At 39.3% G+C, this 25,944-nt stretch overlaps 1 protein-coding gene across 1 annotated transcript in view; it reads left to right on the top strand.

Annotated features, from left to right (window-relative positions):
* Window positions 1-25,944, top strand: part of SLC44A5 (solute carrier family 44 member 5) — a 148,477-nt gene that overhangs the window by 53,722 nt on the left and 68,811 nt on the right. The window contains exon 3 of the mRNA XM_061168455.1: window positions 16,118-16,202. Coding sequence (XP_061024438.1) covers window positions 16,118-16,202 — 85 coding nt within the window. The remainder of the gene's footprint in view (window positions 1-16,117; window positions 16,203-25,944) is intronic.

Raw genomic sequence — 25,944 nt, forward strand, 5'->3', positions numbered from 1 at the left:
ATCACAAAGAGTTGGACATGACTGAGAAACTAAACTGAACTGAACTGATATATGTGATCAGCTGAATAAAAGTAAATGAATGGGGTATGTGTATACATGTAGCTGATTGACTTTTCTGTACAGCAGAAAACTAACACAACATTGTAAAACAACTGCTGCTGCTGCTAAGTCGCTTCAGTCGTGTCCGACTCTGTTTGACCCCACAGACGGCAGCCCAGCAGGCTCCTCTGTCCATGGGATTTTCCAGGCATGAGTACTGGAGTGGGCTGCCATTTCTTTCTCCTTGTAAAACAACTACTTGCCTATAAAATTTAATTTAAAAGAAAAAATGGGATTATTCAGGTCTTCTGCCTATTTCTTAATCAAGTTGTTGGGTTTTTTTAATGTTAAGTTATAGGAGCTGTTTATAGAATTTGGACATTAACCCCTTCTTTGCCATATCATTTGCAAATATTTTCTCCAGTTCAATAGGTTGTGTTTTGATTTTGTTCATGGTTTCCTTTGCTGTGCAAAGGCTTTCAGTTTAATTAGGTCCCATTTATTTATTTTATTTTTTTGCTTTAGGAGACAGATCCAGAGTCTTGTTACATTTTTTGTCAAAGACTATTCAGCCTGTTTTCTTCTAGGAGTTTTATGGTTTCCAATCTTACATTGGAATTCAGTGTCCATTCCAATCTTACATAGCAGGGAGGGAACACAGCTCCACCCATCAACAGAAAATTAGACTTAAGTTTTACTGACCATGGCCCTGCCCATCAGAACAAGACCCAGTTTCCCCCTCAGTAAGTCTCTCCCATCAGGAAGCTTCTAAAAGCCTCTTATCCTTCTCCATTAGAGGGCCTACAGCCTGAAAACCACAATCACAGAAAACTAAACAGTCTGACCACATGGACCACAGCCTTGTCTAACTCAATGAAACTATGAGCCATGCCGTGTGGGGCCACCCAAGACGGTCGGGTCATGGTGGAGAGGTCTGACAGAATGTGGTCCACTGGAGAAGGGAATGGCAAACCACTTCAGTATTCTTGCCTTGAGAACCCCATGAATAGTATGAGAAGGCAAAAAGATAAGACACTGAAAGATGAACTCCCCAGGTTGTTAGGTGCCCAATATGTTACTGGAGATCAGCAGAGAAATAACTCCAGCAAGAATGAAGAGAGAGAGCCAAAACAAAAACAACACTCAATTTGGATGTGACTGGTGATAGAAGCAAGGTCCAGTGCTGTAAAGAGCAATATTGCATAGGAACCTGGAATGTTAGGTCCATGAATTGAGGCAAATTGGAAGTGGTCAGACAGGAGATGGCAAGAGTGAAGGTTGACATTTTAGGAATCAGCAAACTAAAATGGACTGGAATGGGTGAATTTAACTCAGATGACCATTGTATCTACTACTTTGGGTAAGAATCCCTTAAAAGAAATGGAGTAGTCATCATAGTCAACAAAAAAGTCTGAAATGCAGTTCTTGGATGCAATTTCAAAAACAACAGAATGATCTTTGTTTGTTTCCAAGGCAAACCATTCAATATCATAATAATCCAAGTCTATGACCCAACCAGTAATGTTAAAGAAGCTGAAGTTGAATGGTTCTATGAAGACCTACAAAATCTTTTAGAACTAACACCCAAAAAAGATGCCCTTTTCATTATAGGGGATTGGAATGCAAAGGTAGGAAGAAACACCTGGAGTAACAGGCATTTTTGGCCTTGGGGTACAGAATGAAGCAGGGCAAAGGCTAATAGAGCTTTGTCAAGAGAACTCACTGGCCATAGCAAACACCCTTTTCCAACAACACAAGAGAAGACTCTACACATGGACGTCACCAGATGGTCAATACCAAAACCAGGTTGATTATATTCTATGCAGCCACAGATGGAAAAGTTCTATAGAGTCAGCAAAAACAAGACCGGGAGCTGACTGTGGTTCATTATCATGAACTCCTTATTGCCAAATTCAGACTTAAATTGAAGAAAGTAGGGAAAACTATTAGACCAGTCAGGTGTGACCTAAATCAAATCCCTTACGATTGTACAGTCGAAGTGACAAATAGATTCAAGGGATTAGATCTGATATACAGAGAGCCTGAAGAACTATGGACAGAGGTTTGTGACATTGTACAGGAAGTAGTGATCAAGACCATCCCCAAGAAAAAGAAATGCAAAAAGGCAAAATGGTTGTCTGAGGAGGCCTTGCAAACAGATATGAAAAGAAGAGAAGCAAAAGGCAAAGGTGAAAAGGAAAGATATACCCGTTTGAATGCTGAATTCCAAAGAATAGAAAGAAGAAATGAGAAAGCCTTCCTCAGTGATCATTGAAAAGAAATAGAGGAGAAAATAGAATGGGAAAGACTAGAGATCTCTTCAAGAAAATTAGAGATACCAAGGGAACATTTCATACAAAGATGGGCACACTAAAGGACAGGAATGGTATGGACCTAACAGAAGCAGAAGATAGTAAGAAGAGGTGGCAAGAATACACAGAAGAACTGTACAAAAAAGATCTTCATGGCCCAGATAATCACGATGGTGTGATCACTAACCTAGAGCCAGACATCCTGGAATGTTGAAGTCAAATGACCTTCAAACAAAGTTACTGGAGGTGATAGAATTCCAGTTGAACTATTTCAAATCCTAAAAGATGATGCTGTGAAAGTGCTGCACTCAGTATGCCAGCAAATTTGGAAAACTCAGCAGTGGCCACAAGACTCAAAAAGGTCAGTTTTCCTTTCAACCCCAAAGAAAGGCAATGCCAAAGAATGATCAAACTACCTCACAATTGCACTCATCTCACATGCTACTAAAGAAATGCTCAAAATTCTTCAAGCTAGGTTTCAACAGTACATGAACCATGAACTTCCAGATGTTCAAGCTGGTTTTAGAAAAGGCAGAGGAACCAGAGATCAAATTGCCAACATCTGTTGGATCATCGAAAAAGCAAGAGTTCCAGAAAACATCTACTTCTTCTTTGGTGACTGTGCCAAAGCCTTGGACTCTGTGGATCACAACAAACTGTGGAAAATTCCTAAAGAGATGGGAATAACAGACCACCTGACCTGCCTCCTGGGAAATCTGTATGCAGATCAGGAAGCAACAGTTAGAACTGGAAATGGAACAACAGACTGGTTCCAAATCGGGAAAGGAGTATGTCAAGGCTGTATATTATTACCCTGCTTATTTAAGTTCTATGCAGAGTACATCATGAGAAACCTTGAGCTGAATGAAGCACAAGCTGGAATCAAGATTGCCAGGAGAAATATCAATAACCTCAGATATGCAGATGACACTACCCTATGGCAGAAAGTGAAGAAGAACTAAAGCACCTATTGATGAAAGTGAGAGAGGAGAGTGAAAAAGTTGGCTTAAAGCTCAACATTCAGAAAACTAAGGTCATGGCATCTGGTCCCATCACTTCATGGCAAATAGATGGGGAAAAAATGGAAACAGTGGTAGACTTTATTTTTTTTTGGCTCCAAAATCACTGCAGATGGTGACTGCAGTCCTGAAATTAAAAGACGTTTGCTCCTTGGAAGAAATGTTATGACCAACCAAGACAGCATGTTAAACAGCAAAGACATTACTTTGTCAACAAAGGTCCATCTAGTCAAGGCTATGGTCTTTTCAGTAGTCATGTATGGATGTGAGAGTTGGACTGTAAAGAAAGCTGAGCACAGAATATTTGATGCTTTTGAACTGTGGTGTTGGAGAAGACTCTTGAGAGTCCCTTGGACTGCATGGAGATCCAACCAGTCCATCAGTCCTGAGTGTTCATTAGAGGGACTGATGTCGAAGCTGAAACTCCAATCCTTTGGCCCATGATGTGAAGAACTGATTCATTTGAAAAGATCTGGATGCTGGGAAAGATTGAAGGCAGGAGGAGAAGTGGATGACAGAGGATGAGATGGTTGGATGGCATCACCGACTCAATGGGCATGAGTTTGGGTAAACTCCAGGAGTTGGTAATGCACAGGGAGGCCTGGCATGCTGCAGTCCGTGGGGTCACAAGGAGTTATATGTGAGCATTTGCACATTGATATGGATACTGTTTAATTTTAAATTAACTTTTAATTTATCATTTACATTACAGTTAGTACACTTTATTGTTTTTAACAGAATTTGTGGTAGATAAGTAATGTTTTATAAATATTATTTCAAGATTTTATAAAAGGAGCACTGTCAAATATTTGTTATAAAAAGGATGTGTTGAGTATGATGGTATTGAGAGGGACTCACATAGGCATGATGCTATGGCACTATTAATTACCTTATATGAGAAGCCCTGACGTTTGTGGGGAAATAAATATTCTAAAACAGATCTATCCTGGAGAAACTCAAGCGAGTCATATGTGTAATGTTAAATTTCCTAGTAGCTACATTTAAGGTAGTAAAAAGAAACAGATGAAATTAGTTATAATATTATACCTTTTAAAATTAACCATAACAAAATATTATAATTTCAAATGTAATCAAAATAAATAGTATTAATGAGATATTTACATTATTTTGTGTTTTTTTATACTGTCTTTAAACCTGAGATATATTTCACAGTTATAGTATTTCTCGCTGCAGATAAGCCACATTTGTGTGTGAAGTAGACATAAGTGGTTAGTAACTATCCATATTGGAAAGCACAGGTCTAGAATTTCCATAAATAGAGAAATTCCAAGAAAGGGAGTAAAATGTGAAAAGCCCCTTGGTATACAGGAGGAGCCAATATGGCGGAGGAGTAGGACGGGGAGACCACTTTCTCGCCTACAAATTCATCAAAAGAATAACTGAACGCAGAGCAAACTTCGCAAAACAACTTCTGATCGCTAGCTGAGGTCATCAGGCACCCAGAAAAGCAGCCCATTGTCTTCAAAAGGAGGTAGGACAAAATATAAAAGATAAAAAGTGAGACAAAAGAGCTAAGGACAGAGATCCGTCCCGGGAGCTCTTAGGCGGAATTGCTTGGGGTAGGGTCCGGGCCTGAGTGCCCTGAGGACAATCGGAGGGAGCTTCTGTGAGTTGCCAACTTGAACTGTGGGAGACCAAAAGAGAGAGAGTAAATTAACCGGCCCGAACACACTGCCGGCCGTTCGCAGAACAAAGAGACCGAGAGGGTCCAGAGAGGAGCTCGCAGGCTGCGGACCGGCCCAGCTCCGCCGGAGGCAGGAGGCAGGGGGGAGGGGAAGGTCGCGGCGAGACACAGGGCGCAGGCACCCGACCGGCGCGGGCGGGGACTGGGGCTGGGGACGCGGAGGGCAGAAGGCGCGCGCACCCGACTGGCGCCAGCGGAAACTGAGACTGGGCCCGCGGAAGGGAGGGGGCGCGCCACACCTGGGGAGAGTGCGCCCACCAAGCCCCTGGCTGCCTGGACCGCTCTGACGGGGAAGGCACAGAGAGCAGGCGCAGCTTTTTGTTCTGCGCTTTTGTGGAACACCCGAGGGCTGGAACCTCGCGCAGCGCGGGGCGCGCTCCATATAGAACAGCCGGGAGCCTGAGCAGCGCAGACGGAGAAAGCAGCCTCAGCCCCTCCCGGCAGCCCCAGCCCATCCCCGCGGCGCAAGCCTGTCCCCACAGCGCCAGCCTCTCCCGGCAGCGCAAGCCCCTCCCCGCAGAGCGACGGAACTAGCTACCTGAATAAGAGTCCACCTCTGTCCGCCTGTGTCAGGGCGGAAATGAGGCTCTGAAGAGACCGGCAAACAGAAGCCAAATAAACAAAGGAAACCGCTTCAGAAGGGACTGGTGCAACAGATTAAAATCCCTCTAGAAAATACCGACTACACCGGAGGAGCCTGTAGATATCGAGAAGCGTAAGCTGGAACGAGGAGCTATCTGAAACTGAGCCAAACCCACACTGACCGCAACAGCTCCAGAGAAATCCCTAGATATAATTTTACTTTTTTCTCTTCTTTTTTTTTTTTTTAATTTTTTAAATTTTTTTCTTTTTTTTCTTTTTTTCTTTTTTATTTTTTCTCTTTTATTTTCCTTTAAAATCCCCTATTACTCCCCCATTACTCCTTAACTTTCATTTCCATAGACTTTTACGATTTTTTAATTAGGGGGAAAAAAAAATTTTTTTTTTCTTTTTTTCTTTCCTTTTTCTCTTCTATTTTCTATTTTTCTTTTTCTCTTATTTCTTTTAAAGTCCTCTAGTACTCCTCTACTACTCCTTAATTTTCATTTTCAATACACTATAACCTTACAAAAAAAAAAAAAAAAGAGAGAAGCCCTATTTTTAAACCGAAGATTATTCTCTCCCAATCTTGACTCTCTGTTTTCTACCTCAGAACACCTCTATTTCCTCCTCCCCTTCTCTTCCCAATCCAATTCTGTGAATCTTTGTAGGTGACTGGGCTACGGAGAACACTCTGGGAACAGACAGCTGCGTAGATCTGTCTCTCTCCTCTTGAGTCCCCCTTTTTCTCCTCCTGTTCATCTCTATCTCCCTCCTCCCTCTCCTCTTCTTCATGTGACTCTGTGAACCTCTCTGGTTGTCCCTAACGGGGGAGAATCTTTTAGCCATTAACCTAGAAGTTTTCTTATCAGGGCTGTATAGTTGGAGAAGTCCTGAGACTACAGGAAGAATAAAACTGAAATCCAGAGGCAGGAGACTTAAGCCCAAAACCTGAGAACACCAGAAAACTCCTGACTACAAGGAACTTTAAGTAATAAGTGACTGTCCAAAAGCCTCCATACCTACACTGAAACCAACCACCACACAAGAGCCAATAAGTTTTAGAGCAAGACATACCACGCAAATTCTGCAGCAACGCAGGAACATAGCCCTGAACATCAACATACAGGCTGCCCAAGGTCACACCTAACACATAGACCCATCTCAAAACTCATTACTGGGCACTCCATTGCTCTCCAAAGAGAAGAAATCAAGTTCCACGCACCAGAACACTGACACAAGCTTTCCTAACCAGGAAATCTTGACAAGCCAATCGTCTAACCCCACCCACTGGGTTAATCCTCCACAACAAAAAGGAATCACAGACCTCCAGAATACAGAAAGCCCACTCCAGATACAGCAATCTAAACAAGATGAAAAGGCAAAGAAATACCCAACAGGTAAAGGAACATGAAAAATGCCCACCAAGTCAAACAAAAGAGGAGGAGATAGGGAATCTACCTGAAAAAGAATTTAGAATAATGATAATAAAAATGATCCAAAATCTTGAAAACAAAATGGAGTTACAGATAAATAGCCTGGAAACAAAGATTGAAAAGATTCAAGAACTGTCTAATAAAGACCTAGAAGAAATAAAAAAGAGTCAATTAAAAATGAATACTGCAATGAATGAGATCAAAAACACTTTGGAGGGAACCAAGAGTAGAATAACGGAGGCAGAAGATAGGATAAGTGAGGTAGAAGATAAAATGGTGGAACTAAATGAAGCAGAGAGGAAAAAAGAAAAAAGGATCAAAAGAAATGAGGACAACCTCAGGGACCTCTGGGACACTGTGAAACACCCCAACATTCGAATCATAGGAGTTCCAGAAGAAGAAGACAAAAAGAAAGGCCATGAGAAAATACTCGAGGAGATAATAGCTGAAAACTTCCCTAAAATGGGGAAGGAAATAGCCACCCAAATCCAAGAAACCCAGAGAGTCCCAAACAGGATAAATCCAAGGCGAAACACCCCAAGACACATATTAATCAAATTAACAAAGATCAAACACAAAGAACAAATATTAAAAGCAGCAAGGGAAAAACAACAAATAACACACAAAGGGATTCCCATAAGGATAACAGCTGATCTATCAATAGAAACCCTCCAGGTCAGAAGGGAATGGCAGGACGTACTGAAAGTAATGAAAGAGAATAACCTACAACCTAGATTACTGTATCCAGCAAGGATCTCATTCAGATATGAAAAAGAATTCAAAAGCTTTACAGATAAGCAAAAGCTGAGAGAATTCAGCACCACCAAACCAGCTCTTCAACAAATGCTAAAGGATCTTCTCTAGAAAGGAAATGCAGAAAGGTTGTATAAACGTGAACCCAAAACAACAAAGTAAATGGCACCGGGACCACACCTATCAATAATTACCCTAAATGTAAATGGGATGAATGCCCCAACCAAAAGACAAAGATTGGCTGAATGGATACAAAAACAAGACCCCTATATATGCTGTCTACAAGAGACCCACCTCAAAACAAGAGACACATACAGACTAAAAGTGAAGGGCTGGAAAAAAATATTTCATGCAAACGGAGACCAAAAGAAAGCAGGAGTTGCAATACTCATATCAGATAAAATAGACTTTCAAATAAAGGAAGTGAAAAGAGACAAAGAAGGACACTACATAATGATCAAAGGATCAATCAAAAAAGAAGATCTAACAATTATAAATATATATGCACCCAACATAGGAGCACCGCAATATGTACGGCAAACGCTAATGAGTATGAAAGAGGAAATTCATAGTAACACAATAATAGTGGGAGACTTTAATACCCCACTCACAACTATGGATAGATCAACTAAACAGAAAATTAACAAGGAAACACAAACCTTAAATGACACAATGGACCAGCTAGACCTAATTGATATCTATAGGACATTTCACCCCAAAACAATCAACTTCACCTTTTTCTCAAGTGCACACGGAACATTCTCCAGAATAGATCACATCCTGGGCCATAAATCTAGTCTTGGAAAATTCAAAAAAATTGAAATCATTCCAGTCATCTTTTCTGACCACAGTGCAGTAAGATTAGATCTCAATTACAGGGAAAAAATTGTTAAAACTTCAAACATATGGAGGCTAAATAACACGCTTCTGAATAACCAACAAATCATAGAAGAAATCAAAAAAGAAATCAAAATATGCATAGAAACGAATGAAAATGAAAACACAACAACCCAAAACCTATGGGACACTGTAAAAGCAGTGCTAAGGGGAAGGTTCATAGCATTACAGGCTTACATCAAGAAACAGGAAAAAAACCAATTAAATAACCTAACTCTACACCTAAAGCAATTAGAGAAGGAAGAAATGAAGAACCCCAGGGTTAGCAGAAGGAAAGAAATCTTAAAAATCAGGGCAGAAATAAATGCAAAAGAAACTAAAGAGACCATAGCAAAAATCAACAAAGCTAAAAGCTGGTTTTTTGAAAAAATAAACAAAATTGACAAACCATTAGCAAGACTCATTAAGAAACAAAGAGAGAAAAACCAAATTAACAAAATTAGAAATGAAAATGGAGAGATCACAACAGACAACACTGAAATACAAAGGATCATAAGAGACTACTACCAGCAGCTCTATGCCAATAAAATGGACAACTTGGATGAAATGGACAAATTCTTAGAAAAGTATAACTTTCCAAAACTGAGCCAGGAGGAAATAGAAGATCTTAACAGACCCATCACAAGCAAGGAAATCGAAACTGTAATCAAAAATCTTCCAGCAAACAAAAGCCCAGGACCAGATGGCTTCACAGCTGAATTCTACCAAAAATTTAGAGAAGAGCTAACACCTATCTTACTCAAACTCTTCCAGAAAATTGCAGAAGAAGGTAAGCTTCCAAACTCATTCTATGAGGCCACCATCACCCTAATTCCAAAACCAGACAAAGATGCCACAAAAAAAGAAAACTACAGGCCAATATCACTGATGAACATAGATGCAAAAATCCTTAACAAAATTCTAGCAAACAGAATCCAACAACATATTAAAAAAATCATACACCATGACCAAGTGGGCTTTATCCCAGGAATGCAAGGATTCTTCAATATCCGCAAATCAATCAATGTAATACACCACATTAACAAATTGAAAGATAAAAACCATATGATTATCTCAATAGATGCAGAGAAAGCCTTTGACAAAATTCAACACTCATTTATGATTAAAACTCTCCAAAAAGCAGGAATAGAAGGAACATACCTCAACATAATAAAAGCTATATATGACAAACCCACAGCAAGCATCACCCTCAATGGTGAAAAATTGAAGGCATTTCCCCTGAAATCAGGAACAAGACAAGGGTGCCCACTCTCACCACTACTACTCAACATAGTGTTGGAAGTTCTGGCCACAGCAATCAGAGCAGAAAAAGAAGTAAAAGGAATCCAGATAGGAAAAGAAGAAGTAAAACTCTCACTGTTTGCAGATGACATGATCCTCTACATAGAAAACCCTAAAGACTCTACCAGAAAATTACTAGAGCTAATCAATGAATATAGTAAAGTTGCAGGATATAAAATTAACACACAGAAATCCCTTGCATTCCTATATACTAACAATGAAAAAACAGACAGAGAAATTAAGGAAACAATACCATTCACCATTGCAACAAAAAGAATAAAATACTTAGGAGTATATCTACCTAAAGAAACAAAAGACCTATACATAGAAAACTATAAAACACTGATGAAAGAAATCAAAGAGGACACAAACAGATGGAGAAACATACCGTGTTCATGGATTGGAAGAATTAATATTGTCAAAATGGCTATTCTACCCAAAGCAATCTATAGATTCAATGCAATCCCTATCAAGCTACCAACGGTATTTTTCACAGAACTAGAACAAAGAATTTCACAATTTGTATGGAAATACAAAAAACCTCGAATAGCCAAAGCAATCTTGAGAAAGAAGAATGGAACTGGAGGAATCAACCTGCCTGACTTCAGACTCTACTACAAAGCCACAGTCATCAAGACAGTATGGTACTGGCACAAAGACAGAAATATAGATCAATGGAACAGAATAGAAAGCCCAGAGATAAATCCACGAACCTATGGACACCTTATCTTTGACAAAGGAGGCAAGGATATACAATGGAAAAAAGACAACCTCTTTAACAAGTGGTGCTGGGAAAACTGGTCAACCACTTGTAAAAGAATGAAACTAGAACACTTTCTAACACCATACACAAAAATAAACTCAAAATGGATTAAAGATCTAAATGTAAGACCAGAAACTATAAAACTCCTAGAGGAGAACATAGGCAAAACACTCTCCGACATAAATCAAAGCAAGATCCTCTATGACCCACCTCCCAGAATATTGGAAATAAAAGCAAAACTAAACAAATGGGACCTAATGAAACTTAAAAGCTTTTGCACTACAAAGGAAACTATAAGTAAGGTGAAAAGACAGCCCTCAGATTGGGAGAAAATAATAGCAAATGAAGAAACAGACAAAGGATTAATCTCAAAAATATACAAGCAACTCCTGCAGCTCAATTCCAGAAAAATAAATGACCCAATCAAAAAATGGGCCAAAGAACTAAACAGACATTTCTCCAAAGAAGACATACAGATGGCTAACAAACACATGAAAAGATGCTCAACATCACTCATTATTAGAGAAATGCAAATCAAAACCACAATGAGGTACCATTACACGCCAGTCAGGATGGCTGCTATCCAAAAGTCTACAAGCAATAAATGCTGGAGAGGGTGTGGAGAAAAGGGAACCCTCTTACACTGTTGGTGGGAATGCAAACTAGTACAGCCGCTATGGAAAACAGTGTGGAGATTTCTTAAAAACCTGGAAATAGAACTGCCATATGACCCAGCAATCCCACTTCTGGGCATACACACTGAGGAAACCAGATCTGAAAGAGACACGTGCACCCCAATGTTCATTGCAGCACTGTTTATAATAGCCAGGACATGGAAGCAACCTAGATGCCCATCAGCAGATGAATGGATAAGGAAGCTGTGGTACATATACACCATGGAATATTACTCAGCCATTAAAAAGAATTCATTTGAACCAGTCCTAATGAGATGGATGAAGCTGGAGCCCCTTATACAGAGTGAAGTAAGCCAGAAAGATAAAGAACATTACAGCATACTAACACATATATATGGAATTTAGAAAGGTGATAACGATAACCCTATATGCAAAACAGAAAAAGAGACACAGAAATACAGAACAGACTTTTGAACTTTGTGGGAGAATGTGAGGGTGGGATATTTCAAAAGAACAGCATGTATGCTATCTATGGTGAAACAGATCACCAGCCCAGGTGGGATGCATGAGACAAGTGCTCGGGCCTGGTGCACTGGGAAGACCCAGAGGAATCAGGTGGAGAGGGAGGTGGGAGGGGGGATCGGGATTGGGAATACATGTAAATCCATGGCTGATTCATATCAATGTATGACAAAACCCACTGGAAAAAAAAATAATAATAATAATAAAAAAAAAAAAAAAAGAAAAGCCCCTTGCTTTACTAAGGGACAGAATAAGTGCTACTGAATATTTCCTTTACCCCCCTCTTTTTGTTCCCCACCATATTCCCCCGGTGAAAGTGTGGAGAGATGTTGACTTAATGAAGAAGACCAAGAGAACTAGAGGGACTGCCCTCGTAATCCAATGGATAAGACTTTGCCTTCCAATGCAGGGGCTGCAGGTTTGATCCCTGGTCAGCAAGCTAAGATCCTGTATGCCTAACAGCCAAAACACCAAAGCATACAACAAGCAATATTGTAATAAATTCAATAAAGACTTAAAGAGAGAGAGAGAACGAGATACCCTTGACTGAGGTGACTTGTCTGAACTGACCCTTTTGCAACTTTCAGCTCAAAGTCTTGATGTTCTAGCTCAAAAAGAGCATCTGCAGCAACACTTCCGTGCTAGAGGCTGCATGGAGTGGCGTAGCAGCCACTTAGTAATTTAAAACTACAAAATCAAGGAAAACTCTTCCCTTGACACTTCCATCTTCATCTTTCCCTCCACTGTCCCTGGGCATCAGATAGCTGTCAGCCAGATGCTTTCTCCCGCCAAGTACAAAGCTCTTTTGTACAGATGGCAGAGGCTCCAAAATTACCTGTGTTATCTCCTTTCCTACCATATGTGTCTAACATACAGCTGATCGTCATTATGCTGATATCTTGTTGTTTCCCACTATTAACAAGCTCCTTCCTAATCTACTGTTTAGTAGGCAGCAGTATAGTGACTATAATCTAATGTTTAAAGCATGAGCCCTAGAGAGCAACACTCCTAAGTTCAAACCCTGTTTATGCTGCTTAAAACCTGAGTGATCTTAAGAAGTAAATAAAACCCTGAGCTGCAAATAATATCTGAAGTGAAAATAATGTCCACTTCACAGGCTATTGTGAGACTCAAATGAGAAATGGATGTAATACATTTAGCATGATACTTGATATATGTAAGCATTTAATAAATTGACGCCTCTTATTATGACACTGTTTCATCAATCTATAATTCCTTCCCTACTCCTGGTCACCTTCCCGATTCCTTCTCAAATCCTAGTCATTTCCCAGTCTTTCCCAGGTCCCACCTCATCTCCAAGTCTTCTATAGACCTTATTCTCTCATTTTCATGGGTTTGTTGAGAACGCTGACATAAGCTAAACTGGTATTGGCTTCTAGTACAGGACACACAGAGGTCATTTAATAGTTTCTTTAATTGGATGACTGATGATGACAAAAAAAGCCAACAAATTATTGCAGGTGTTAGCAGAACCCCTCAACCCCTCAGTCCTTCTAAGTTTGCTTGCCGCTATGGCAGATAGTTTTCTCATGCCCACTGACATGGCGGCATGGGCTGATGTTCTTCTATATGGTTCCTGAGAAGGTCCCCGGCAGCATGGAGTCACCTCACTCACGACATTATCCCACTCATTAACATGCCCTTTATTGACTTTGCTCCCTTCGCTGGCTCACTCTCTTTACCTTCACTTAACTAAAATCACGTTGCAAATTAGCTACCTGCATCAGTGTTTGGTTTCCATGAAACCCAAATAAGACAGGAACTTGCATTACTAGGTCCATGTTGTATGCCTAGTACCACACTAGGCATTCCACTTTATCTCCTTTCATATTCTCAACATTCTTTGGGATTGGGTATTATTATAACCATTTTTAGTAACAAATTAGAAAGCCAAGACTAAAACATTTCAGTGACTTTTTCAGGGTCATAAAAATATTAAGCAGCAAATGTTGCAATCCATATGCTTCTTTCAGTTCAGTTCAGTCGCTCCGTCGTGTCTGACTCTTTAAGACCCCATGGACTGCAGCACACCAGGCTTTCCTGTCCATCACCAACTCCCAGAGCTTGCTCAAACTCTTGTCCATTGAGTCAGTGATGCCATCCAACCATCTCATCCTGATGCAAAGAACTGACTCATTGGAAAAGACCCTGATGCTGGGAAAGTTTGAAGGCAGGGGGAGAAGGGGATGACAGAGGATGAAATGCTTCTTTAGGTGCCCATTTTGAATTAAGCATATGAAAAAGGACTAAAACATTTGGGGATAAAGTTTAAAGAAATATATTACAAAAAATAGAGTTTGTAAAATTAGATTTCTTAGGTATCTGACAAACTAAGATATAAAAACAGAATTTAATAAAACAGTGTCTAGAGACATTGTACATTGAACACTTAGTTGTCATTTAAATGCCTTATTTATAATCCACTTTCTTTATTCTGGGAAATGAAGATGGGAGAAAACTTCCTGAATGAGTCAGATTTTATAAGAAGGTATTTAGAAGATGAAACTGATTTAGCCTCTATGACATTGGAGAAAGAATTAGACAATGGAGACTTTTCTGGGTGCTTGGATACTAAAAGGAAAGGCTTGGATGGATGATAAAAATTGAGAAAAAATTTCTTTCCATATTAAAATTCTCATTCAGAATTGATTTATTTTTATCTTTCCAAGTCACACAGGCTGTGCATATATGAGTGATTGAATTGTAACATGAACTGTCAAATCCATTAAATGTGGGTAAGGAGATAGCTGGGCAAATGTTAAAGGAAGCAAAGGACAAAGAGAGAGGTTTTCCATATGCAGAGGCAAATGTTAGGTGACCAATGCATCTTCCAAATTTTTAGGAACTGGATTTTTTTAACTTTTTATTTTATATTGGGAGTATAACTGATAAAAACGTTGTGATGGTTTCAGGTGAGCAGCAAAGAAACTCAGCCATACATATACATGGTTTCCATCTCCCACAAACTCCCGTGCCACGTCAAAGTGTTAGTTGCTCAGTCTTGTCTGACTCCTTGCGACCTCATGGATGACAGCATGCCAGGCTCCTCTGTCCATGGGATTCTCTAGGCAAGACTACTGGAGTGGGTAGCCATTGCCTTCTCCAGGGGATCTTCCCAACCCAGGGAAGTTCCTAGGGAGATAGAAAGTGGCTCAGACAGTAAAGAACCTGCCTGCAATGTGGGAAACCTGGGTTTGATCCCTGGGTTGGAAAATCTAGAGAATGGAATGGCTACCCACTCCAATATTCTTGCCTGGAGAATTCCATGACAGGGGAGCCTGATGGACTACAGTCCGTGGGGGTCACACAGAGTTGTACATGACTGAACAATTAACACTTTCTCTTTCAGGTTGCCACATAGAATTGCATTAATCGAATTAGAGAAATTATAAGCATTCAGTTAGAATTAGAGTATCTCCCAATTTAGCTACCATGGATTACTTTCTGTGGTTCTCTAATATAGCTGGCAAGTGTATAATTCTTAGAAAATAAGGATGATGAATTTATATGACCCTACCTGGCATCTTCAGAAAAACAGAATCAAGTCTTCAATTTCATTAAGTTTGAAAACACTGGATATTTATAGGCAATTTGAGATTATCAGACAAAATGTATACTGAATTTTTATTTTGTGTTACTTCTAAAGGTGCTACTGTTTGCCTTTACAGTGTCATAACAGATCATAAAGAACTAGTCAATTTGAATTGGGCATTATAGTTTCATTTCTTGAAATTTTGAAACAGTCTTCATTTATGTATAACCTAAAGAATTACATCATAACATTTACTGTAGATTTATTAGCTCTGATATGAAATCATTTCATTTTGAGCCCTAGCAAAAGTGACTTCTTGCCAACCAAGCATTTGTAGTGTGCCCTCTAATTCACATTTTAATAAATTTCATTTTCTAAGTGTGTTACCTCATGCTTTGGCTACAACCCAGATGAATCCTGAGAGAATAAGAAATGTGCTTTCTGACTGATTCATCCGTATTTTATTTTGCTTTTCATTAAGAAATTACTCTTTGAAGAAAATCAATAATCTTTTGTAACTGAGGGGAGAGGTTAGTGTGTTGCAGTGGTGCATTCTAATTTCTCAAATCAGACTGCCTTTAGCCAGCTGTTGCTGATTGTTTTGTCTTTTCTTGTTCCTACAGCCTGGGTCAATGGTGACCCCAGAAGGGTGGCCTATCCTACAGACAGCCAGGGCTACTTTTGTGGCCAGAAGGGCACCCCCAATGAGTGAGTATGGCTACTTTGCTTTGTCTGATTTTACTGTCTAAGCTGGAATGTAGAAATCACTTTTGCATTAGTCCTACTTAAGACTTTGTAAGAGGACTGAAATTCATAAAATAGGGCTTCCATCCTCTTTTCCCCAGAGACAGTTTATAAACAGGTGGGTTGTTTCATATTATTTGATTTAGACAAGATGTCATCGTTCTGCAGAATTTTATTTAAATGCATGAAGACCCTGATTAGTAAAAAATATAATTGTGATGGTTAAATTGGACCAGTGAACTTTATGAGAAGTCATATTTTAAAACGTTGTATGAAATGAGATATTGGAAGGCTGAGATCTGAGTAGCTGCTAAAAAGCTAGACGGTACAGTAGCTAGAATTGTTTTTGTCAGTGTCTACAGATAAACCATTCCACCTTTCAAAGTGAGGGGCACACCTTGAATGTCTTCAATGAGTGGCAGGTGGGCTTTTCAAGACAACTGGCTTGCTACTGACAATGACCCTGAAACTGAAACAAACAGGAAATAATCTTCCATCAAATTCCTTTCTAATGTTAATCATAACAGAAGTTTTCATTGCTGAAAGTAAGTTTTCTATTTCTTCATCATAAAGAAAAAACAAAACAGAAAGCCACATTTTTAGAAAAAAAATTCTTCCTTCTCATTGGTCCTTTGCTTTTTTTTTTAAGTTTATTGTTATTTTTTTTTTTCATTTATTTTTATTAGTTGGAGGCTAATTACTTTACAATATTGTAGTGGGTTTTGCCATACATTGACATGAATCAGCCATGGATTTACATGTGTTCCCCATCCTGATCACCCCTCCCACCTCCATCCCCATCCCATCCCCCTGGGTCTTCCCAGTGCACCAGCCCCGAGCACTTGTCTCATGCATCCAACCTGGGCTGCTGATCTGTTTCACACTTGATAATATACATGTTTCATTGGTCCTTTTCTTTTCTAGTAATACCTGAGTTTTTACATGATCTCCTGGTTCTTCATAACCAATTCAATTTCTATAAAAGTTGGTAATGAAAGGGTGAAAAAACCAAAGGAACAACAGCTCTCTCTACCACCAGGAACAGCAAAAACAAGACTCAGAATATTTTTCTTTGTTCCCATGTCACCCAATGATAACTGTAGAGCATATGATTCCAGATATAAAACAGATTTAAAAAATAAGCTTAGAAAAGTGTTAACAAATTACAGGGTAGAATTATTATGGACAACTAAGAGAAACCAGAAATTTGGGTGAGGTTGAATGACATGATTAAATCCTTATTCATGTCAGGTTGAGTTTACTATACATAAGTTGATGTCCACAAAGGTCCTCATTGCCTATCAGAGACAACTAAATTCTCAGTCAGGGTGGTAATTCTTAGCCTCAGTAACTCAAAAAATTCTAGACATTGCCAACAAAACCTTCACACTATGAAGGGCAAAGAAAGCACCAGGTGGTAAAAAGATCATACAGATCTCTAAATCGCTAGTTCTTTAAAATAGGCTATCTTTAAAAGGGCTTCTATAACAGTGTTTCCTGGACTTAAGCCAATGACCCACTTATTTTCAACAAAAATGGGATACCACAAATTTCAGTATATTAAAGATCATTCAGAAACAATCCTAGAGTAACACAGATATGTTCTTTAAAGTATTATTTGTAATAACAATATATTGGAAACTCTGCAGATATCTAATAATATGTGGAAGGTAGTAAACTGTGGACTTTGTATTTAATAAAATATAATGGAGCCATTAAAAATCTGTATTTATAATTTTAAGAATTGATTATGTTAATTTTCTTCAGAGATTCTGGATTTTCTCCTTATTGCCAAATTCAGGATTAAATTGAAGAAAGTAGGGAAAACCACTAGACCATTCAGGTATTACTTAAATCAAATCCCTTATGATTATACAGTGAAAGTAACAGATTCAAGGGATTATATCTGACAGAAAGAGTGCCTGAAGAACTATGGACAGAGGTACATAAAAACATTGTACAAGAGGCAGTGATCAAAACCATCCTTGAGAAAAAGAAATGTAAAAAGGCAAAATGGTTGTCTGAGGAGGCCTTACAAATAGCTGAGAAAAGAAAGGACACAAAAGGCAAAGGAGAAAAGGAAAGACATACCCATTTGAATGCAGAATTCCAAACAATAGCAAGGAGAGATAAGAAAGCCTTCCTCTGTGATCAATGCAAGGAAATAGAGGAAAACAATACAATGGGAAAGACTAGAGCTCTCTTCAAGAAAATTAGATATACCAATGGAACATTTCATGCAAAGATGGGCACAATAAAGGACAGAAATGGTATGAACCTAATAGAAGCAGAAGATATTAAGAAGAGGTGGCAAGATTACACAGAAGTACTATACAAGAAAGATCTTCATGACCCAGATAGCCAAGATAGTGTGATCACTCTAGTGCCAGACATCCTGGAATGCAAGGTTAAGTGGGCCTTAGGAAGCATCACTATGAAAAAGTTAATAGAGGTGATAGAATTCAGTTCAGTTCAGTTTAGTCGTTCAGTCGTGTCCGACTCTTTGAGAACACATGAACTGCAGCATGCCAGGCCTCCCTGTCCATCACCAACTCCCAGAGTCCACCCAAACCCATGTCCATTGAGTCAGTGATGCCATCCAACCATCTCATCCTCTGTCATCCACTTCTCCTCCTGCCTTCAATCTTACCCAGCATCAGGGTCTTTTCAAATGAGTCAGCTCTTTGTATCAGGTGGCCAAAGTATTGGAGTTTCAGCTTCAACATCAGTCCTTCCAATGAACACTCAGGACTGAAATCCTTTAGGATTGACTGGTTAGATCTCCTTGCATTCCAAGAGACTCTCAAGAGTCTTCTCCAACACCACAGTTCAAAAGCATCAATTCTTAGGTGCTCAGCTTTCTGTATAGTCCAACTCTCACTTCCATACATGACAACTGGAAAAACAATAGCCTTGACTAGGCGGACCTTTTTTGACAAAGTAATGTCTCTGCTTTTTAATATGCTGTCTAGATTGGTCATAACTTTCCTTCCAAGGAATAAACGTCTTTTAATTCCATGGCTGCAATCACCATCTGCAGTGATTTTGGAGCCCAATAAAATAAAGTCAGCCACTATTTCCCCATCTATTTGCCATGAAGTAATGGGACCAGATGCCATGACCTTCGTTTTCTGAATGTTGAGCTTTAAGCCAACTTTTTCGCTCTCCTCTTTCACTTTCATCAAGAGGTTCTTTAGTTCTTCTTCACTTTCTGCCATAAGGGTGGTGTCATCTGCGTATATGAGGTTATTGATATTTCTCCTGGTAATCTTGATTCTAGATTGTGCTTCATCCAGCCCAGTGATTCTCATGATGTACTCCGCATATAAGTTAAATAAGCAGGGTAACAACATACAGCCTTGAAATACTCCTTTCCCGATTTGGAACCAGTCTGTTGTTCCATGTCCAGTTCTAACTGTTGCTTCCTGACCTGCACACAGGTTTCTCAAGAGGCAGGTCAGGTGGTCTGGTATTCCCATCTCTTTCAGAATTTTCCACAGTTTATTGTGATCCACACAGTCAAAGGCTTTGGCATAGTCAATAAAGCAGAAGTAGATGTTTTTCTGGAACTCTCTTGCTTTCTTGATGATCCAGTGGATGTTGGCAATTTGATCTCTGGTTCCTCTGCCTTTTCTAAAACCAGCTTGAACACATCTGGAAGTTTAAGGTTCACATATTGCTGAAGCCTAGCTTGGAGAATTTTGACCATTACTTTACTAGCATGTGAGATGAGTGCAATTGTGAGGTAGTTTGAGCATTCTTTGACATTGCCTTTCTTTGGGATTGGAATGAAGATTGACCTTTTCCAGTCCTGTGGCCACTGCTGAATTTTCCAAATTTGCTGACATATTGAGTGTAGCACTTTCACTATGAAGACCTACAAGACCTTTTAGGACTAACACACAAAAAAGATGTCCCTTAGTAGGGGACTGGATTGCAAAAGTAGGAAGTCAAGAAATACCTGGAATAGTAATCAAATTTGGCCTTGGAGTATAGAATGAAGCAGGGCAAAGGCTAATAGAGTCTGCCAAGAGAATGCATTGGTCATAGCACCCACCCTCTTCCAACAACACAAAAGAAGACTCTACACATGGACATCACCAGATGGTAAACACCAAAATCAGATTGATTATATTCTTTGCAGCCAAATATGGGGAAGCTCTATGCAGTCAGCAAAAACAAGACTAGGAGCTGACTGTGGCTCAGATCATGAACTCCTTATTGCCAAATTCAGACTGAAATTGAAGAAAGTGGGGATAACCACTAGACCATTCAGGTAAGACCTAAATAAAATCCTTTATGACTATATAGTGGAAGTGAGAAATAGATTTAAGGGACTAGATCTGATAGACAGAGTGCCTGATGAACTATGGACGGAGGTTCATGACATTGTACAGGAGACAGGAATCAAGACCATCCCCAAGAAAGAGAAATGCAAAAAAGCAAAATGGTTGTCTGAGGAGGCCTTACAAATAGCAGTGAAAAGAAGAGAAGCGAAAAGCAAAGGAGAAAGGGAAAGATATTCCCATTTGAATGCAGAGTTCCAAAGAATAGCAAGGAGAGATAAGAAAGCCTTCCTCAGGGATCAATGCAAAGAAATAGAGGAAAACAACAGAATGGGAAAGACTAGAGATCTCTTCAAGAAAATTAGAGATACCAATGGAACATTTCATGCAAAGATGGGCACAATAAAGGACAGAAATGGTATGAACCTAACAGAAGCAGAAGATATTAAGAAGAGGTGGCAAGAATACACAGAAGAACTGTACAAAAAAGATCTTCACGACCCATATAATCACAATGGTGTGAGTGCTCACCTAGAGCCAGACATCCTGGAATGTGAAGTCAACGACTTCACTTAGAAGTACTTAGAAAGTATCCCTATGAACAAAGCTAGTGGAGGTGATGGAATTCCAGTTGAGCTATTTCAAATCCTGAAAGATGATGCTGTGGAAGTGTTGCAATCAATATGCCAGCAAATTTGGAAAACTCAGCAGTGGCCACAGGACTGGAAAAGGTCAATCTTCATTCCAATCCCAAAGAAAGGCAATGTCAAAGAATGCTCAAACTACCTCACAATTGTACTCATCTCACATGCTAGCAAAGTAATGCTCAAAATTCTCCAAGCTAGGCTTCAGCAATTCGTGAGCCATAAATTTCCAGATGTGTTCAAGCTGGTTTTAGAAAAGGCAGAGGAACCAGAGATCAAATTGCCAGCATCCACTGGATCATCAAGAAAGCAAGAGAGTTCCAGTAAAACATCTACTTCTGCTTTATTGACTATGCCAAAGCCTTTGACTGTGTGGATCACAATAAACTGTGGAAAATTCTGAAAGAGATGGGAATACCAGACCACCTGACCTGCCTCTTGAGAAACCTGTGTGCAGGTCAGGAAGCAACAGTTAGAACTGGACATGGAACAACAGACTGGTTCCAAATTGTCAAGGCTGTATGTTGTTACCCTGCTTATTTAACTTATATGCAGAGTACATCATGAGAAACACTGGGTTGGATGAAGCAGAAGTCGGATTCAAGATTGCTGGGAGAAATATCAATAACCTTAGACATGCAGATGACACCACCCTTATGGCAGAAAGTGAGGAAGAACTAAGGATCCTCTTGATGAAAGTGAAAGATGAGAGTGAAAAAGTTGGCTTAAAGCTCAACATTCAGAAAACTAAGGTCATGGCATCTGGTCCCATCACTTCATGGCAAATAGATCAGGAAACAATGGAAACAGTGACATACTTTATTTTGGGACTTCAAAATCACTGCAGATGGTGTCACAGTCTTGAAATTAAAAGACGTTTGCTCCTTGCAAGAAAAATTATGACCAATCTAGACAGCATATTAAAAAGCAGAGACATTACTTTGCCAACAAAGGTCCATCTAGTCAAGGCTATGGTTTTTCCAGTAGTCATGTATGGATGTGAGAGTTGGACTGTAAGGACCGGTGAGTACTGGAGAATTGATGCTTTTGAACTGTGGTGTTGGCGAAGACTCTTGAGAGTCCCTTGGATTGCAAGGAGATCCAACCAGTCCATCCTAAATGAAATCAGTCCTGAATGTTCATTGGAAGGACCAATGCTGAAGCTGAAACTCCAGTACTTGGCCACCTGGTATGAAGAACTGACTCGTTTGAAAAGAACCTGATGCTGGGAAAGATTGAGGGCAGGAGGAGAAGGGGACAACAGAGGATGAGATGGTTGGATGGCATCACGGACTCAATGGACATGGGTTTGGGTGGACTCTGGGGGTTGTTGATGGATGGGAGGCCTGGCAAGCTGCAGTCCCTGGGGTTGCAAAGAACTGAACATGACTAAGTGAACTGAACTGAACTATATTAATTTTCTTCATAGTCTGGATTTTGTTTCTTGATTATGATTGCCTTCCTCCTGAAAATAACATTTAGTTATATTTCTCCAGGATCTATGGTTTATGAGAAGTTATTAATTGCTAATACACTTGTAATTTGTTTTTGTATATGGAATGAAGTAGGAGTCAAACTTCCTTTTTTTTCAGTTGTAAAGCCATTGATCTTAGAATAATTTGTTGAAAACTATGTTGTTTGTCCTGATTTCTGATAACACTGTTATCACTTGGTAATTGATATATATGTTTCTGAACCATCTATGCTTTTCAGTATACATATTTTAAGCCTCTGAATGTTTTAATTCTTATATAAATGTGTATTAATTTGAACAATTAACAGGTTGCTTCAAATGTTTATGAGATTTTTTAGTACTTAAGGAAAATATTTCTGAAAATATCACATTTCAGTCATAAAACAGTATGGAATTATCATAAAACTAGCCAGAAAGAAATAAATACCTTTAAAAATATGTATGTTGAATGTGATAAGATGGAATTTCAAGTCAGTACCAAAAGAATGTATTATTAAATAAGTGGTACTGAATTAACTGAAATGCTATTCATAAATATAAAATAAAACTGGATATTTATTGCATACCTTATGCCAAAATGAATACTGAAACTTGGAAATTTAAATATAAAATATACAACCAAAAAAGTAACAGAAGAAAATGTAGGAGTAGGTTTATAGAATAATGGGGAAAACAACTTTTTCTAAACTTGGCACCAAAGGCAGAAAATGTAACAAAAATGTCAAAGTCTATTATGACACAATGTAAACTCACTTTAACCTACAAAGTGGTATACAAGGTTAAAAGATTAGAAATTCAGGAAAAATGTTTTTCAACATATGTATCTGACAATGGGTCAATAGCTTTATTATATGAACTACTTTTACAAAATCAGAAAAGGAAAAGAGGACAATTCAGTATAGAAGTTGGAAAAAGTATTAAAAAGAAAATAACATGATATAATAACCAATAATAATAGAAAGTGCTGTTCAATCACAGTTTTAAAAGAAACGCAAATTAATAGATATTGTTGTTGTTCAGTCACTAAGTTGTGTTCAAGACTTTGTGACCCCATGAACTGCAGCACACCAGGCTCCTCTGTCCTCCACTGTCTCACAGAGTTTGCTCAAATTCATGTCCACTGAGTCGGTGATGTTATCTAACCATCTCATCCTCTTCAGCCCTCTACTCCTTTTGCCTTCAATATTTCCCAGCATCAGAGTCTTTTCCAATGAGTCAGGTCTTTGCATCAAGTGGCCAAAATACTGGAGCTTCAGCTTCAGCATCAGTCCTTCCAGTGAATATTCAGGGTTGATTTCCTCTAGGATTGACTGGTTTGATCTCCTTGCAGTTCAAGGAACTCTCAGGATTCTTCTCCAGCACCACAATTCAAAAGTATCAGTAAGTGTTCAACCTTTATGGTCCAGCTCTTATATCCATACATGACTACTGGAAAAACCATAACTTTGACTATATGGACTTTTGTTGGCAAACTGATATCTCTGCTTTTTAATACACTGTCTAGGTTTGTCATAGCTTTCCTTCCAAGGAACAAGTGTCTTTTAATTTCATGGCCACAGTCACCATCCACAGTGATTTTGGAACCCAAGAAAATAAAATCTCTAATTGCTTCCACTATTTTCCCTTCTATGGCCATGAAGTGATAGGACCAGATGCCATGATATTAGTTTTTGAATGTTGAGTTTTAAGACAGCATTTTTTACTGTCCTCTTTCACCCTCATCAAGAATCTCTTTAGTTTCTCTTCACTTTCTGCCATCAGAGTGACATCATCTGCATATCTGAGGTTGCATATTGATAGAATTGCAGTGAAATTGGTTTTCCATGTTCCATATTTAATCCATGTTCCATGTTTAACTTGACATTCAGATTTCTAATTCTTCCCTCATTCTCTGTTGATTGCATAGTTCTTAGGATCAGTTCAGTTCAGTGGTTCATTCGTGTCCGACTCTTTGCGACCCCATGAACTGCAGCACGCAGGCCTCCCAGTCCATCACCAACTCCCGGAGTTCACCCAAACTCATGTCCATTGAGTCGGTGATGCCATCCAACCATCTCATCCTCTGTTGTCCCCTTCTCTTCCTGCCCTCAGTCTTTCCCAGCATCAGGGTCTTTTCAAATGAGTCAGCTCTTCGTATCAGGTAGCCAAAGTACTGGAATTTTAGCTTCAGCATCAGTCCTTCCAATGAACACTCAGGACTGAAATCCTTTAGGATGGACTGGTTAGATCTCCTTGCATTCCAAGAGACTCTCAAGAGTCTTCTCCAACACCACATCAATTCTTCGGTGGTCAGCTTTCTTTAGAGTCCAACTCTCACATCCATACATGACTACTGGAAAAACCATAGCCTTGACTAGACAGACCTTTGTTGGAAAAGTAATGTCTCTGCTTTTTAATATGCTATCTAGGTTGGTCATAACTTTCCTTCTAAGGAGTAAGTGTCTTAATTTCATGGGTGCAATCACCATCTGCAGTGATTTTGGAGCCCCAAAACATAAAGTATGTCACCGTTTTCATTGTTTCCCCATCTATTTGCCATGAAGTGATGGGACCGGATGCCATGATCTTAGTTTTCTGAATGTTGAGCTTTAAGCCAACTTTTTCACTCTCCTCTTTCACTTTCATCAAGAGGCTCTTTAGTTCCTCTTCACTTTCTGCCATAAGGGTGGTGTCATCTGCATATCCGAGGTTATTGATATTTCTCCCGGCAATCTTGATTCCAGCTTGTGCTTCATTCAGCCCAGCGTTTCTCATGACGTACTCTGCATATAAGTTAAATAAGCAGGGTGACAATATACAGCTTTGACGTACTCCTTTTCCTATTTGGAACCAGTCTGTTGTTCCATGTCCAGTTCTAACTGTTGCTTCCTGTCCTGCACACAGGTTTCTCAAGAGGCAGGTCAGGTGGTCTGGCATTCCCATCTCTTTAAGAATTCCCCACAGTTTTTGGTGATCTACACAGTCAAAGGCTTTAGCATAGTCAATAAGGCAGAAATAGATGTTTTTCTGGAACTCTCTTGTGTTTTCAATAATCTAACCAATGTTGCAATTTGATCTCTGGTTCCTCTGCCTTTTCTAAACATCTGGAAGTTTATGGTTCACGTATTGCTGATGGAGAATTTTGAGCATTACTTTAGTAGCGTGTGAGATGAGTGCATTGTGCGGTAGCTTGAGCATTCTTTGGCATTGCCTTTCTTTGGGTCAGCAGTCCCTTAATTAATTGCAGCGTCATAGGGCATTTAAATTTCTGAGACAATTATTGCTAAATAGTTCCTTAAGTAATTAGCCCAGACCCAAATTAA

Source organism: Dama dama, chromosome 20 (assembly GCF_033118175.1).
Source record: "Dama dama isolate Ldn47 chromosome 20, ASM3311817v1, whole genome shotgun sequence".
NCBI lineage: Eukaryota > Metazoa > Chordata > Mammalia > Artiodactyla > Cervidae > Dama > Dama dama.